This window comes from Truncatella angustata, assembly GCF_020726525.1.
Source record: "Truncatella angustata strain MPI-SDFR-AT-0073 chromosome Unknown BKA67scaffold_2, whole genome shotgun sequence".
In the NCBI taxonomy this organism is placed as follows: Eukaryota; Fungi; Ascomycota; class Sordariomycetes; order Amphisphaeriales; family Sporocadaceae; genus Truncatella; species Truncatella angustata.
Genome location: NW_025763382.1, coordinates 7,125,303 through 7,139,893, shown reverse-complemented (window position 1 = coordinate 7,139,893; position 14,591 = coordinate 7,125,303). Strand labels below are relative to the sequence as shown.

At 48.8% G+C, this 14,591-nt stretch overlaps 5 protein-coding genes across 5 annotated transcripts; 3 read left to right on the top strand and 2 right to left on the bottom strand.

Moving 5' to 3' along the window:
• The first annotated feature begins 336 nt into the window (after positions 1–336).
• Positions 337–1,614, top strand: BKA67DRAFT_558092 (uncharacterized protein). The gene is made up of 3 exons (XM_046102300.1): positions 337–629; positions 696–828; positions 899–1,614. The coding sequence occupies exons 1-3, from the start codon at positions 414–416 to the stop codon at positions 1,258–1,260; spliced, it is 711 nt and encodes a 236-aa protein (XP_045962686.1). The 5' UTR covers positions 337–413; the 3' UTR covers positions 1,261–1,614.
• Positions 1,615–4,301: 2,687 nt separating this feature from the next.
• On the bottom strand, positions 4,302–4,916 carry BKA67DRAFT_656641 (uncharacterized protein; the record flags this gene model as incomplete). The annotated part of the gene is made up of 3 exons (XM_046106973.1): positions 4,302–4,600; positions 4,654–4,716; positions 4,772–4,916. The coding sequence occupies 3 exons, from the start codon at positions 4,914–4,916 to the stop codon at positions 4,302–4,304; spliced, it is 507 nt and encodes a 168-aa protein (XP_045962685.1).
• A 1,126-nt stretch (positions 4,917–6,042) lies between these two features.
• Positions 6,043–7,866, top strand: BKA67DRAFT_513747 (multicopper oxidase; the record flags this gene model as incomplete). The annotated part of the gene is made up of 3 exons (XM_046097598.1): positions 6,043–6,337; positions 6,392–6,994; positions 7,049–7,866. 3 exons carry the CDS (start codon positions 6,043–6,045, stop codon positions 7,864–7,866), a joined length of 1,716 nt encoding a protein of 571 aa, XP_045962684.1.
• A 99-nt stretch (positions 7,867–7,965) lies between these two features.
• BKA67DRAFT_689586 (putative peptidase family-domain-containing protein) lies at positions 7,966–9,187 on the bottom strand (the record flags this gene model as incomplete). The annotated part of the gene is made up of 4 exons (XM_046109104.1): positions 7,966–8,136; positions 8,185–8,660; positions 8,714–8,793; positions 8,844–9,187. 4 exons carry the CDS (start codon positions 9,185–9,187, stop codon positions 8,095–8,097), a joined length of 942 nt encoding a protein of 313 aa, XP_045962683.1. The 3' UTR covers positions 7,966–8,094.
• Positions 9,188–10,198: 1,011 nt separating this feature from the next.
• BKA67DRAFT_689585 (uncharacterized protein) lies at positions 10,199–13,509 on the top strand (the record flags this gene model as incomplete). The annotated part of the gene is made up of 7 exons (XM_046109103.1): positions 10,199–10,619; positions 11,990–12,094; positions 12,144–12,284; positions 12,337–12,443; positions 12,499–12,611; positions 12,666–12,903; positions 12,962–13,509. Exons 1-7 carry the CDS (start codon positions 10,315–10,317, stop codon positions 13,507–13,509), a joined length of 1,557 nt encoding a protein of 518 aa, XP_045962682.1. The 5' UTR covers positions 10,199–10,314.
• Between the last annotated feature and the right edge of the window lie 1,082 nt (positions 13,510–14,591).

Genomic DNA, 14,591 nt, shown 5'->3' with positions numbered 1-14,591 from the left:
TCACGACCGTGAGATCATGTCTATGATGCACTTGTAAGCCATGGACCTTTTGGCCAGAGTTGAACTTTACCTCATGTGCAAATCATCGGGATCGCGACGGTTTCTGCCCCGAAACGGTCAGCAACTTACCCTACCTGTTGGTATGCATAAAGCTGCTGGAAACAGGTACTGAATCTCTGTAATTGCCAGGGGTCTGGATCGGCAAAGCGGCCTCATCATTCGTTCGCTAGCACTAGCACGACGACCCTGCAAACTCGAGCTCCAGATCCAAACCTAAACCGGCTCCCTGAACTCAGACAAGCACAGATAAGCATCCTTGGCATTGCGCGCTTTTACCCCCTAATTCTTTGGCGATTTTCAGCGGCGCAGCACTGCCTGAAATGTAGAAAATATTTTCGGGTACTTTTCTCACGATGATGCGGCTTTGCCGTAGAATCATATCTGAGGAATTGCCCGCCCTGTACAGTTCGCCAGTCACTCGTTTGCATCATTTGTTTTCTGCTTTCAGTCCGATCGTCATGGCGCGATTGTCTGCTGTGTTAGTGCTCTTCAGCATGCTAGGCGCTAACCTGGCCGCTGCATCGCCCGTCTATGACCAGGAGCAGCAAGAGCGTGACGCGACCTGCGATGTGAGTACTGCTCGTCCCAGGAGCACTGGAACCGAAGGCTTAATTACTGATGCGCCTCCTTGCCAGAACAACTGCTTCTTTGGTAGTTTTCCGGGTGGGTCCTGCACCAACGATGCAGCATGTATGTGCACGCAGCAGAAGTACCGCGAGAAATACTTCTGCTGTATGGCGGAGAAGTGCGCTGCCTCGGTCATGCCCGGTAAGTCAAAGCTCGCGGCAATCGCATCCAAGAACGCAGGCTCATGAGGTGTTTTTCGTGAAAACTTCAGATTCCATCACGCGACAGACTTCGGAATGTGAAGCTAGAAACCTGCCGTTCACATTTGATGCTGAAGCAGTCTGCGGCATCAAGCTGACTACCTCCTCCACCTCCTCTGCCCCGGCCGCAGTTACTGTCACAGTCACAAGTGATAGCCCATCTTCCACTGTTTCCACTACGTCTTCTGTGGCTTCGGCTGCAGACACCACCGCAGCTACATCCTCGAGCAGCTCGGGGTTGTCATCTTCCAGCAGCCAGACTGGTACGGGCGGCTCGACACCATCGCCCACTGCCAATAGTGCGCCAGTGGAGAAGGCCATGTTGACGGGCATTGCAGGCCTAATCGTGGGAGTTGGAACGTTCTTGCTTTAGTAGATGGAACAGGCTTGGTGTACTAAATTTTCAAATTAGCCTAGTCTCAGTCCGCACAACATAATAGTAATCCTAATTGCTCGATTCTGACCTTTGCACGCCTTCATGTCCTGGAGCCTTCATGTCCTTGCGATTGACATAAGTTCTTGAAGAGATGAGAGCCACGCTGCAGATTCTCCTCGGCCTGAATACCGTTGCATGGCTTGTCGGCTCTAGAGCGGAGAGGGCCAGTATGATGTCGGCTTGACTATGCAAAAAGTACTTCTTTGATGCCGCAGAGCAAGTAGCCAAGTGGATGCCAAGCCCTGAAAGCTACGCTTCAGGGCTCATTATGCAGAAAGTACGAACCTGTAGCTGATCTCGACACAAGTCTAACTGCTCAGGGGTTGCCGCGACAAGAGGCCCTCCTTCATCAATGCCAAGGCTCGTGGAATCGCAAAGCAGTTCAGCTCACGAAAGTGCCGGCCATGAGTGGGTCTTGCGATCAGGAAGATATCAATTGAGCTTGAGCAAATTGCGGTCACGGTCCATGAGTGCAGGGTCGGCTCCGTGTCAGAAATTCCCCTTCGACTGACCACTCGGTAAAAAATAGATCAGAACGTGGCGAAGCGATTATTCCTGCGCCCAAGGTCAGGACCGCGTACAGATCTAGGGACTTGCTTGATGTCAAGCTTCTTTTCGACCTTCTAACTTGGGATACCAGCCGGCTACCCGGGGGTGGAAGTGAGTTCAGTGGATCTCGTGATGGGTCGAGGACGCGTCAATGTGTATCTGGAGGTGGAATACCCCTGGCATATCTACGTATATTTTCTTAGTAAATTGGATATTAGTGCCTCGGGGGCCGTCTGAGCGGTCCGAATAAGCTAGTACGTATCTGTTGTAGTGACACGTGCCCAAGATCGTCAGGTATGTTCTAGAACGATGATCAATGCCAAAATACGTTGGTGCAACGAGAATGAATTCCGATAATGCGAGCAACAGTTGCACCGAGTACTGGAATAACTTCTACCTACTGCTTATCCATATGCCGATGTTTTGTGTGAAGCAGCAAGTTCTGTGGTTCCCTGTCGAGACGTAAGGCTTGGGGTGGCTGAGAATGATGGCGCCACTGGCAGTTAACGGGCAAGTTTCAGGAATATTGGAGACACTCAACATGAGTTGAGCACTTTGTCAAATCTATCTGCCTTGACAAATTTGTCTGCCTTGCCGATATTAAGTCCAGATCTCATCTGACACGAGCCGTAACCCTATTCTTGGCGTTCGTACGAGCGTTTCGAAACATCTGCCCCATATGGATAACTCAATCGACTGCCGGTGGTATAAAGCGCTGACGCGTGTGGTTTTGCGGGGGTACGCGAATACTAAAAAAAAAGGTCCTAACCTAGTGTTTCGTGCCACAAACGTACGGATCCGTATTGTCCCTACGCTACAGTACTTGACAACATCACTTTCATGGGAGCCAAAATGGCATTGCTCACCAGACTATACTCACAAGTACGACCGGCAATGAAGCGAGGTGGTCATGAAACCCGGAATTAGACTAGCCCAAGCGCTTCGTTGATTCCCTTCCTAATTGCGCAGATATTTCAGGTGAGCTCAATCATCACGATCCTTGACGCGTCATCCACTATACTGTGGAAGCAGCACGGATGCGTCGGGGTCAAATCCCGTAGCGAAGAAGTAAGGCACTCTTTGAAATATCTATTTTCATCAATTCTACGATGATTGGCGGCATTGGGACATATTGACGTCAGGGAGAAAAAACAGTTTCTCTCAAAAACGTGCCCCTGACGCCGGTGCATCTGTTAGCCTCCTCACTAGGTTACGTTCCCGACCCGCTTAAAAAGTAGGGGACTTCCGAGTTTGACTTTGGCCAAATAGAAGAAAGTACCGAACGGGACTTCCTCACTAAGGTTAGTACGGGACGTCTGAACTAGGCCACACACGATCTTTTTTCGGTAGCGTGATGAGGTTGTCGATGGCTGCCAATGAGCGGCCGTCCAGTAACAATAACTACATTATTGATTCTCTCAGCAGCCGCTGCCCGTGAGCTAGCCGCCTATTCGTCGCCATGCTATACGCGTCACTTGCACGAGGTTGCGGAGCTTCACATCTTACGGAACAAGACACATGCCACTGTGAAAACGTGGGCGGTGAACCCAGCACTCTACAATATGCTAAGATCATGATGATGATCTTCGTTCCCGAGATACCCCTGATGGACTACGCGGCCATGGGTAGAGCTGTCAGAATGGGCTGCATGGGTAGGGCTCTAAAATTGGTATTCAGCTGAACAGGTATCCAGGTGCGGATCGAACGGTCACCCCTGACACACATATGTCAAACCGCTTATTCACTTGACAGCGACTACCCTGAACAACATGGATGGTTGGAACTGGGACCTAGAGCCTTTTAACTATTGAAGGGACGTGTGGAGAACGAAAGTGCTAACACCTCACAGGACTCAGGGCCAGCAGTCCAGCGTCTTTCCAATTGAATTCCCGTATCAGTGTTAGCGTGGAAAAGCAAACAGAGTGACTGGCGATGTTTCTCGGAGAGTTGTACCTCAGATGGCCCCGTAGATGTGCTGGGAGTTTCGTGGAAAATTCCTGAATCTACCCAGAGAGCAGGACACGCTCCTGCAATGCCATTCAATAAAGATAGAAATGTAAAGCGGTGGAAGCTTACCAAATTACTGGGATGGGAAGTATCAGTGGTAACCACAGTTGAGTATACTTGAGACAAACATAAATCTATATGTGGTGCAACAGTTTAGTGTAGACACAATGGGTCTCGGGAGAGGCAAAGCACTCTCAGTTAAGTTAGTGAGGTTAGCACAATTATGAACGTGACTATTAGAGTTTTGCTTGGCTAGTAACAATTTAAACCAGATCAATACGAGTTTACGGTAAAGTGAAAGAATTAAAACGAGGACGGTCCAAGAAATATATTTTGTGCGCTAGCTAAACTGATCAAATTCTAAGTAGCGAACGAATAGAAGAAATAAGATCCCGAGCCATCGTGTTCTTGGTCCTAGATGCTTACGCGGTAGGCGCAATGTTGCGGAGAGCCACGGGTACGCCCTGATCCTCCACATTCCAGCTGAGCAGCCAGACGGCGCTGTCGTTTGTTGGAACGGCAATCCACTCTGTCTGAATAACCGATCCGATTTGTACAAAGATGACATGGCCATAAAATCCAAAACCGGACGTGATGAAAGAGTCGTCATTGGTAGTGTTGGTAAAACCGACGGGGCCGGAAGAAGATGGCACATAGAAGAGGCTTTGACCCTGACCGTCAACAGAGGCGGTGAAGTTTCCTCTAGTCTCAGGAGCATCGACTGTAGTAGATTTAGCGAGTTTGGTAAGAATAGTTGGTGAAAGGGTAACCTACATGTTACATTATGAGCCTGTGATCCAATGTCGTCAACCGAGTGCGAAGTAATATAAACCGTGTCTGGGGTAGCTGTGAGCGAAGTGTCTAACCTGATTCTCGGAATCAATATGCTTACTGTTGATGGAGATGACCGGGAAACCATTGATGCCGTCTGAGCCATAAGCATACATGCTGAAATCGGACAAAGCTCGAGGCTCTAACGGCTTGCTGAGAGCACTGGCCACAAAGGGCAAAGCGGAGAGAAGCTTGCAGAACATCATGTTGAAGATTGGTGAGTAACTCAAAAAGAATGTTTGTGAATCGGACAGGAATGAATGTAGGTTATACGAGACAGAACGACAACACAAAGATTGTTGGGGCCCGATGATCCAGGCAATGGTTGATTTATGAGAACGATAGTATAGTCTTACAAGCCTACAGCATAAGTCTGAGGTTGCGCGGCACAGTTGAACTTGCACAATAAGGGGAGGCTTCATCCAATAGCTTACGCGTTCGTAAAAGTCATGAGCCACGCCATTCTTTACTTCCACAAGGGCCAATGGGACAGTCCGAACGTATGTAGCTGTTCCCCACATCACAACTCAATTTGTATTATAATCCACCTGCACAGATTCGATGAAACACAAAGAAATGGGGCTTAGCTGCCAGCACGAGTACCCTTGTTAATGGGTTTAGAGTTTGACTAATCACTATTCTGAATTATCTCCAGGATGATCCCGCTGTGGCGCATGCAAATAGCCGCGTGTCATGCTTTATGCGGTAGGCGCACCCCTGCATGCCCAGCCCACGCGATTAGTGCCAATTGGGCTGTGCGGAGATCTTGAGGCTATAGTATTGCCAATTATTGAAGCTGAAACCATTCTTTGGGATCCCTTGTCTTACGTATATGTGCACGTACCATTATATGCAAGTAATGGGCTGCTCCTCAGCTTGTCGTTTGGGACCTTTCGTATTGGTCACTCCGGCACTCTATTGAGATGAACCTATATGATCCACTATCACATATAGCAGCTTCGGCTTATAGCGTCGGTCTTTCGGTGCGGCTTTCGCTCGCTCCATTAGTCGATATCCACCAGTCTATCACGCGCCTACCATGACTATTATTCGTCACCTTGGCATCATCTTGAACCCACCGGATGCACGCCGGTATGCATAGGACGCGAAAGCTTCTGGTGGGTACCGATAGGGTGGCTCCAACGCAACAAGCTTTTTTGAGAAGTAAGCTTCGTTCTGGATTACGAAAATGGACGAGCTCCAAACGTTACATGTGCTATTCATTTCTTATTAAAGAAGCGTGGCAGCTCCCACTACAAGACATGATTTAGACAGGCAAACACAGTCTCTCATCACTATCGCTCTGCATCTGCTGCCATTCAGTGCTTCAATATGTTCAAGTCACTCCTTACGGCCTCCCTGCTGGGTTTTTCAGCCGCCTTTCCTTCTTTCTCTGGTCCCGGGCTATCACCTCGTTCCACATGTTCCGGCAATACTGCCACCACAAGATCTGAATGGTGCGACTATTCAATCGACACAGACTATACTTCCGAGTCCCCAGACACTGGTGTTACTCGTGAGTATTATTTTGAGTTGACGGAAACAACTGCTTCGCCCGATGGCTACGAACGATATGTTCAAACCATCAATGGCAGTATTCCCGGTCCTACTATTATTGCTGATTGGGGTGAGTGAAATTTAAAGCTATTTTTACAGCAGTGAAGCTTACTGACCGGGTTAGGTGACACCGTTGTTGTCCATTTGACCAACTCGCTCTCTTCGTCGACAAACGGTACCAGCCTTCACTTTCATGGTATCCGCCAGAACTACACCAATCAGAACGATGGTGTCTCATCCATCACCCAGTGTCCTACCCCACCGGGCTCTTCTATCACCTATACTTGGAAGGCAGAGCAGTACGGGTCGACGTGGTACCACTCTCACTTCGCTCTCCAAGCCTGGCAGGGCGTCTTCGGTGGCATCATCATCAATGGTCCCGCTACGTCCGACTATGATGAAGACCTTGGTCATCTCTTCCTGAACGATTGGAGCCACGAAACCGTCGATGCGCTCTACCTCGATGCTGAGACCAGCGGTCCTCCAACCCTCGACAATGGTCTTATCAACGGGACTAACGTTTATGGTGATGATGACGATGACGACCAGACTGGTACTCGATTCAACGTTTCTGTTACAGAGGATAGTTCCTACCGGTTGAGACTCGTCAATGCCGCCGTTGACTCGCACTTCGCATTTATGATTGATAACCACACCATGACTGTGATTGCCATGGACCTGGTGCCTATCGAGCCATTCACCACTGATGTTATCTACATGGGAATGGGTAAGCACTCACTTGTATCACCCATATTTGCATTTACCTACTAACACTGCCTAGGTCAACGGTACGACGTCATCATCACGGCCGATCAAGCTGCAGTTGCCGACAGCTTCTGGATCCGTGCCATTCCCCAGTCGGCTTGCAGTGAGAATGACAGCACAGACAACATCAAGGGTATACTGTACTATGGCAGCTCAACAACCACACCATCCACATCTAAGCCATCTAGCTACACTAGTGGCCAAGACTGCGTGGACATGGATGCCAGCGACCTCGTACCATACATTTCACAGACTATCTCATCCGCCACAAGCGAGGGAGAAGAGACTGCTAAGGTCGCCTTTAACTCGGACAATTTGTTCAAGTGGTACCTGAATTCGACCACCATGGTTGTTGAGTGGAGCGACCCTACCCTGCTGCAGGTCTACGACAACACGACCAGCTTCGATACCTCCAACGCTGTGATCGAGCTCCCTGATGCCGATGTATGGGTCTACCTAGTCATTGCGACCACCTTCACCGTACCCCACCCTATCCACTTGCACGGTCACGACTTCCTGATCCTTGCCCAAGGTTCCGGCACCTACAGCAGCGACTCTGTCACTCTCAATATGGACAACCCTCCTCGCCGAGACACAGCCATGCTGCCTTCCGCCGGCTATCTCGTCATTGCTTTCAAGACCGACAACCCTGGTGCGTGGCTCATGCACTGCCACATCGGCTGGCACACTAGTGAAGGTTTCGCTCTGCAATTCGTCGAGCGACAGGACGAGATTACTGCCCTTATTGACTATGACTCTCTTTCTGACACGTGTGATGCTTGGACCACATATGAGGACACCTACTCGGTCGAACAAGATGATTCCGGTGTTTGAGATGGCACTTTTCTTGTGTTAGTTCCTGTTTGATTCATTGATTTTCATAGCAGCACGGGTCCATAGGAGTTGGGTATATTGATAGTCAGTCTTGAGTTCATTGACATCATATTTAAAAACTGGCACAGTCCATCCCATTCCTGTAATCATTTTCCACCAACGTCCGTGAAATAAATAACGCTTTGTCTTTTTCGTGATGTGGTGTGAACATTGTCCCTATCCCCGCACTTATGAGCAATGAACATCGCCGTTGGAGTGTGTATGGCATTCCTATGGGAATTAGCAGCGTGTAAATGGACAAGGTACAAGTGAACTTACTGCACCAGCTGAAGCTGTTGTGGTAACATCATCGGCCGTAGTTGCGGTAACCGCCGCATTTGTGCTAGTTGCCTCTGTGGGGCTGGCTAGAGCAGAGGTAACAGCACTTGAGCTCGACTCCTCGGGGGCTTTGCCAGTGCATCCATCGTTTGGCAAGGCAATATCGAAAGCGTACACATCTAGTGCAAAGTACTGCAGGGTGTGAGTGTTTCTGACTGCTTGCTCGGGGCTGCTTGTAGCCAGCTCTAAACAATCGGTATATGTATCTGCGTAGTGCTCAACGACGCCTTCTCCAACGCTGGGCATGTGGAACAAGCGGTGGATCAAATCGGAAGCGAAGTAAACGTTCAGAGCGCCAGATGCGACAGTGTAACCGTAGCCACACAAACCGTCCAGAGGCTTACGAGTTTCGTAGGATAGAGGGCAGATGACTGTTTCCTCGGTAGCGTTCTCTCCTCGCCAATGTCCTCCCCAAGCTATATTAAATTTAGCCTCCCTTTTCCCTAGATTTACAATGGCTTAAACCTACCAGGAAGGACACAATTTCCATCAGGGTTGTCGCATCGAAACTTGTATCTGGAGCGGTCACCATTGGCAATTTTGTCAAACCTGTACATCACATTAGATATGTACTACGAGTCTCGTACAGCGAAACATACCATCCAATGACCTCGCCTGTAGATGCAGAGCCGAAGTACTTCTGGTAGAAATCAGACGAGTTACCGAAGCGAAGGACGTGGTCCTTAGCATGGCCCGCAAGAGTCGCCGCCTCGTCAAGTCCTCGCTTCAGGAGTGCCTTCTCGGTCGCATTGCAGGACTCGTGGATGGGCCAGATATTTGAGCCACCTGCATTCCAAGACCAGGCTGTCGTCGAAGCCTGTGGTGCGGGGACGGTGTGGGTGACTGTGACGGCTTCTTGTCGTCTTTGCAACCTCGAAGCTGCAACGATATCGCCAGCTAGAACCAATGCACCAAGAACAGGGTAAGTAATGAAGGACTTCATGATGTTTGTTGGTGCTTAGCAGATGACCTCGCATTGCAATGGTGCGCTTCATACTTCTGCAGATGGCGCATCACTCAGCTCTTTATAATGTTCCCGCCATAAGTCGTCACTCTAGTTTCAAGCTGGGCTTCACAATATCCGCGATACCTAACTTTCATAGCAACCCTTCTGGCCATCGCTGCGTTGTGGGTGTCGAATCATCTAGATTCATTGTCCCCTTGCCTTTGGGGAAAGTTCTCGCAGACTAGTTCATGCACAACAAGGTCGAGTGAGGAAACCGATATACCAAGACACTTGGCGAAGCCCTAAATGAAAAATTTAACCAGGCTTATCGAACGAGGCGAGTGCGGGCCATGATCTTGCCAAGCTGACTGGCGCGGTCTATTCCAGCTGGTCGGGATGGGAAAAGAAAAATATGGCTTATAAGCCAAGAAAGTATGCGGTCACTAGATGTCCATCAAGGTACACATTCCGGGAAGTGCGCAGTATAATTAAGCCGAAAAGCGGATATGGGTTATACCAGCCTGATCTTCAAGACTTACGACCGGAGAATTTAGCAACTTACATTTGCTTGCATTGGGATTGAGATTGAATGCAGCTTTTCGATGGCTCAAGACAACATTTTCGCAGCTGAGAACTGCGTGATACCACATGGTGTCATGATCGGTGATATGGAACAACATTTCCACCGCATGATTCTGTAGTAAAGTTATTCTTGTAGAGCGGATGACCAGACTTCTTTGGTGTTATGTGAATGTAATTATATGGTATCTGAGTATGGGCGGCTCGCTATCGCTGCTTAGTCACTCTAGGACAATTGCCGCATAGAAGGACCTTGATGGCCATATGTGACTGCCAAGGCACTATACAATGGAGCAGAGTCCATACTACGAGGATTTTGAGCCGCCAAGCAGCCGCGCCAAGTAGCCAGTAAGAAATTAGAGCTTGGCGACAGCGGGAATATCGACGCGCTTAAAACGCATTAGACCGGACCGCAGGCAAAAGATGAAAGCTTGAACAACTGCTTATATTGAATGGTAGTTGTTGTACGAAGCACGATGCATTGTTTCATTTGTTCTCATTAGCAATCTACACGTTTCTCACGGTCTAGTCTTTCAATTTTCATCATGAAGTCAATCACTTCTATATTCATTGCTGCACTCCTATCTGGCGCGGTTGCCCAAACACTTGCCCCTTCTCCGACGGAGTCTGTGGGCTGCGAACCTCATGAGGACCACTGGCACTGTGATGGACCCGTCTCTACCTCATCTGCCACCTTCACCACAACTGTGTCCGGTTCTGCCGCTACCATTACTACTGCGACTTCTACTTCTTCGGAACACCATGATGAAGAGGAGCATTCGGCCGGAACTGGAAGTCTAGCTCCTAGCCCGACCGAATCCGTTGGATGCGAGTCTCATGGAGATCATTGGTAAGTTACGCGAGGCTACGACGAAGTATGGGAACTAATTCTGTGGAGGCACTGCGATAGCCCTGCATCGACTTCGGGGTCAAACTCAGCTGTGATTACCACTTCTGGATCCGCGGCGACGACCGCTGGGTCATCAAGCGCTGCGTCTGTTTCAGCCGCTGCTACAGCTGGTGCACCTGGGCAGTCTTTGAGCGGTGCAATTTTGGTTGGAAGCCTTCTGTTGGCGCTTGGGTTATAAAGACATCTTAAGAGTACCTGTTTAGAACTCTATATAACTCGTTTAACTAGGGGCCCGGATATTGAAAAACCGAAAACTGGCTAGTCATGAAAATATGTTGGCTTGCCATAAGTACGCAGTAGGAACTACTTATGAGTAACCTTAGATCATTCTTGAGTTGCGACGACATGGGTTGCAATTTGATATCTATTACAATTACCACAACTTTCACTGCTGCTTCGTCATGCTACAAGTGAGGCTCCTGCTTCGTAGGTTGTAAGAGTCGCTCTCATCCCATAAACATGCGCTTGAGATTAAGAGCAATTGACAAACGTGACCGCAATGGCATTATGCGAGGTTCTCATCAGTCACGCTTCTGGGTTTCTACATGCTCGAATAGATGTTGTCAGTACGAATTTCTCCGCTCTCGAGAATTTTAGTCATCGCCAAGGAGAGGGGGGCCATGGGGCTGGCAGGGTGGATTGAAGTGACTTGGCGAACAATCGCCAAGGAGAAGTGAGCCAATTTATATTTCTCGGCGCATAATCTATAATGACCTTGATGGCCATTACCAGCTCTAAAAAGTTTCGACCTTGATGGGTGAGCGGAGATTCTCGCAGCTGGCCAACACTGCGGTCTATAGTCAAAATTCACCTATTTGAGCATCCCGATTCTCATTATCCAACAACGAATAAAGCATTCAGTTCGCCTGGATTCGACTTTGTCATTGAAACAGACTGAGTCTCAAGTAAACGAAGCTTTGCTTTGGAATTATCATTGCTCTGGAGTCGATAATTAAGGTGTCTGCGACCACTCTTGTGAGCTTTCATACGCAACATCGTCCTTATTCATCACTTCCGGCGCATCTAAACACTCGCGCTGCACGTACTAGACATTTTGAAGATGAAAACGACGACTACCACTGCAGTTGTAGCTTCGCTGTTTTGCGCCACGTCTGCCAGGACTATTTCTCTAGCTCGGAGGACGCAATCAATACCAACAACGACGAACCTACCGGAGCGGCGTGCAACTTTGGTTGCCAGACAAACCCAAAGCATATCAGTTATTTCTAGTTGTCATGTACACAGCACACAAGTGTAGGTTGAAGAAGACAGTCTATGCTTCGAGCTGCGCTGATTGAGAATGCCTGTAGCTGGTGCATGGCTGGTACGACTGAATACCAAGTCTCTGTCGCAGCTACGGCAACCTCGGACCTACCTGCATCTTATACAGGCTGTCATAGCCATGGCTCAGGACTGTAAGTGGCCACAAACGGTACCCTACCGAGCCCATGCTGATCTCTATAGATACTGTATGGATGAAAATGGCGACGACGTCCAGGTCATTACAGAAGAAGTCACTTCGTCCAGCGGAGAATCGGCCAGTTCGGAGGAGAAATCATCTAACTCCGAAGAAAGTTCTGGATGTCATTTCCATGCTGGTGTCGAGTAGGCAACCTGTCTCTCCTGGTTCATTGTCGAAATTAATTTTGCAAAATAGACATTGCCCGGGCGCCGAAGCTGCATCATGCGAGCGAACGTCACGCGACTATAATATTCCGTTAAGAATTGGATTATTATTTGCCATCCTAGCCACAAGCTTTATTGGTAAGCTCATCATTTAAGTGACCATCACTTCGTTCAAGCTGACTACGTGATCCAGGGGTCGCCGGACCAATCTTTCTAAAACCTGTCCTGCCCGCAAAGTTTCATGTTATATTCGTCGTTCTCAAACAGTTCGGCACCGGTATCATCATTTCGACTGCGTTTGTCCATGTAAGTAGTGTTTCGGGTTGCTGTAACACAAAAAGTACTGACCTCGGCCAATAGCTGTACACGCATGCTACACTAATGTTTACGAACGAGTGTCTGACGGGTATTGACTACGAAGCGACTACGTCAGCGATTGTGATGGCGGGCATATTTCTGTCCTTCTTGATTGACTACATCACTCATCGTGTCGCGCATGGTATGGGCAAGAAGAGCAAGCTTGAAGCCGGATCGATTAGAGAGGACGGACTCATTAATGTGATGGTACTGGAGGCTGGCATTATCTTCCATTCTATCTGTGAGTTCGAAACGGCAATATGCAGTCATCATAGTACCTGCCACTAACATGGCAACAGTAATCGGTATCACTCTCATCGTTGCCGGCGACAGCTTTTTTATCACTCTGTTCATTGTCATCCTGTTTCACCAAATGTTCGAGGGCATCGCATTGGGCACTCGCATTGCCTCCGTTGGCCATGCGATCCCAGCAGAAGCGACTGCAACTGGAACAAGCAGAACAAACTCACCGGACAAAGCCACAGGGCCTAGCATTTTGCATCATGCTCCATTCTCAGGTAGTCTACAGGGTTCGAAGCCCTTGTCGATGCTTCACATGTTGATCATGGCCTCTGCCTTTGCAGCGATTACCCCTATCGGCATGGCGATTGGAATTGGAGTTCTGAAGCATTTCAATGGCAACGATCCTTCGACGTTGATCGCTCTTGGAACCCTTGATGCCCTTTCGGCAGGTATTCTAATCTGGGTCGGCCTGGTGGAAATGTGGGCTCGAGATTGGATACTGGGTGGTGAGATGATGTATACCAGTATTGGTGTCACCGCAAGCGGCGGCCTCGCACTCATCGCTGGTATGGTGTTGATGAGTGTTCTGGGCAAGTGGGCATAACGGTGGAAACGAGCGACTATTGTGTAGGTTTCTCGTTTCCGGAGGAATGGTTTGGTCAGATCCAAGTTCAGGTAGAAGTAATCATGGGGTACACCCAATGAACAACAATGGGCTGGGCCGCTGACCTTCTCAACCCTTGGCGTCCTGGCCAAGGAAGGGAGGCAGCACCAGCAACCTCCGAAGAGACGGAAAGCTGCCATCTTGAAAACGCTGACGCTAGCAATGGTTCCATGACTTGGCCATTACAATATCAGGAGCAGCCAAGTTTGGTGCTTTGAGGAGCTTGTGCGCTCTCAAATCACCAAAAAACCCATGATTAGTCCACCATAGTTCAAGTGGTCAGCAGTGACAGACACTAGTGATAGGACGGGCAGGAAATTTAGAATGTACATGGTGCGCACTATCGCATAAGCTGTTTATATAAATACCCGGCGGCCGAGATTTCACTCACCAAACTGCACACCACCTTCCGAAAGGCGAGCATACATCATGCTAAAAAGTGCTAAAAAGTGCTAAAAAGATCCAAGTTTCATATTGATGCGAGACTTACACAGGCGAAGTAATGGCGTAACCCGCTATCTCTTGCCGGTGCTCAGAGAAAACGCAAGACTGATGCTATAAAAGCTCACAATGATTTAATGTAAATGATGAAGATTCCACATAGGATGGCAGTTATTGCCGGGACAGAACCATTTATCATCAGCAAAATCGAGACGATGGGAATCGTAGAGACTAGTGCATCTTCGATTGAGCCTATGGAGGATAGCAAGGACCATACCGATCGCAAGCATACCGTTCAAGAAGATAGACCAGAACATTGCCCTATGAACTGTCAACTTTGCTGCTTTAGTTTCTTCCGACATATGGATAGCACTATCGAAAGTGCAGAATTCCATACCATGCTGAGCATGCCTACGCTCCACGAAATGTACTTGTTCTCCCACCATAAGTATACCGAGTTCTTCAAGAAGAGGCAATCTTGTTCCAGTCCTCGTTGCCTACATGGTGGCTTCACACTGGCCTCTGAGAATGCCCAGGAAGGGAGTAACTAACATTATGACAGACCTATAGCTATGACCCAT

What these genes read in the sequence shown, in the direction of transcription:
- BKA67DRAFT_558092 (XM_046102300.1), top strand. Translation starts at nt 414, where the DNA reads ATGATGCGGCTTTGCCGTAGAATCATATCTGAGGAATTGCCCGCCCTG. An exon ending in AGCGTGACGCGACCTGCGAT is followed by an intron (nt 630 to 695) that starts GTGAGTACTGCT and finishes CCTCCTTGCCAG; the next exon opens with AACAACTGCTTCTTTGGTAG. An exon ending in CGCTGCCTCGGTCATGCCCG is followed by an intron (nt 829 to 898) that starts GTAAGTCAAAGC and finishes TGAAAACTTCAG; the next exon opens with ATTCCATCACGCGACAGACT.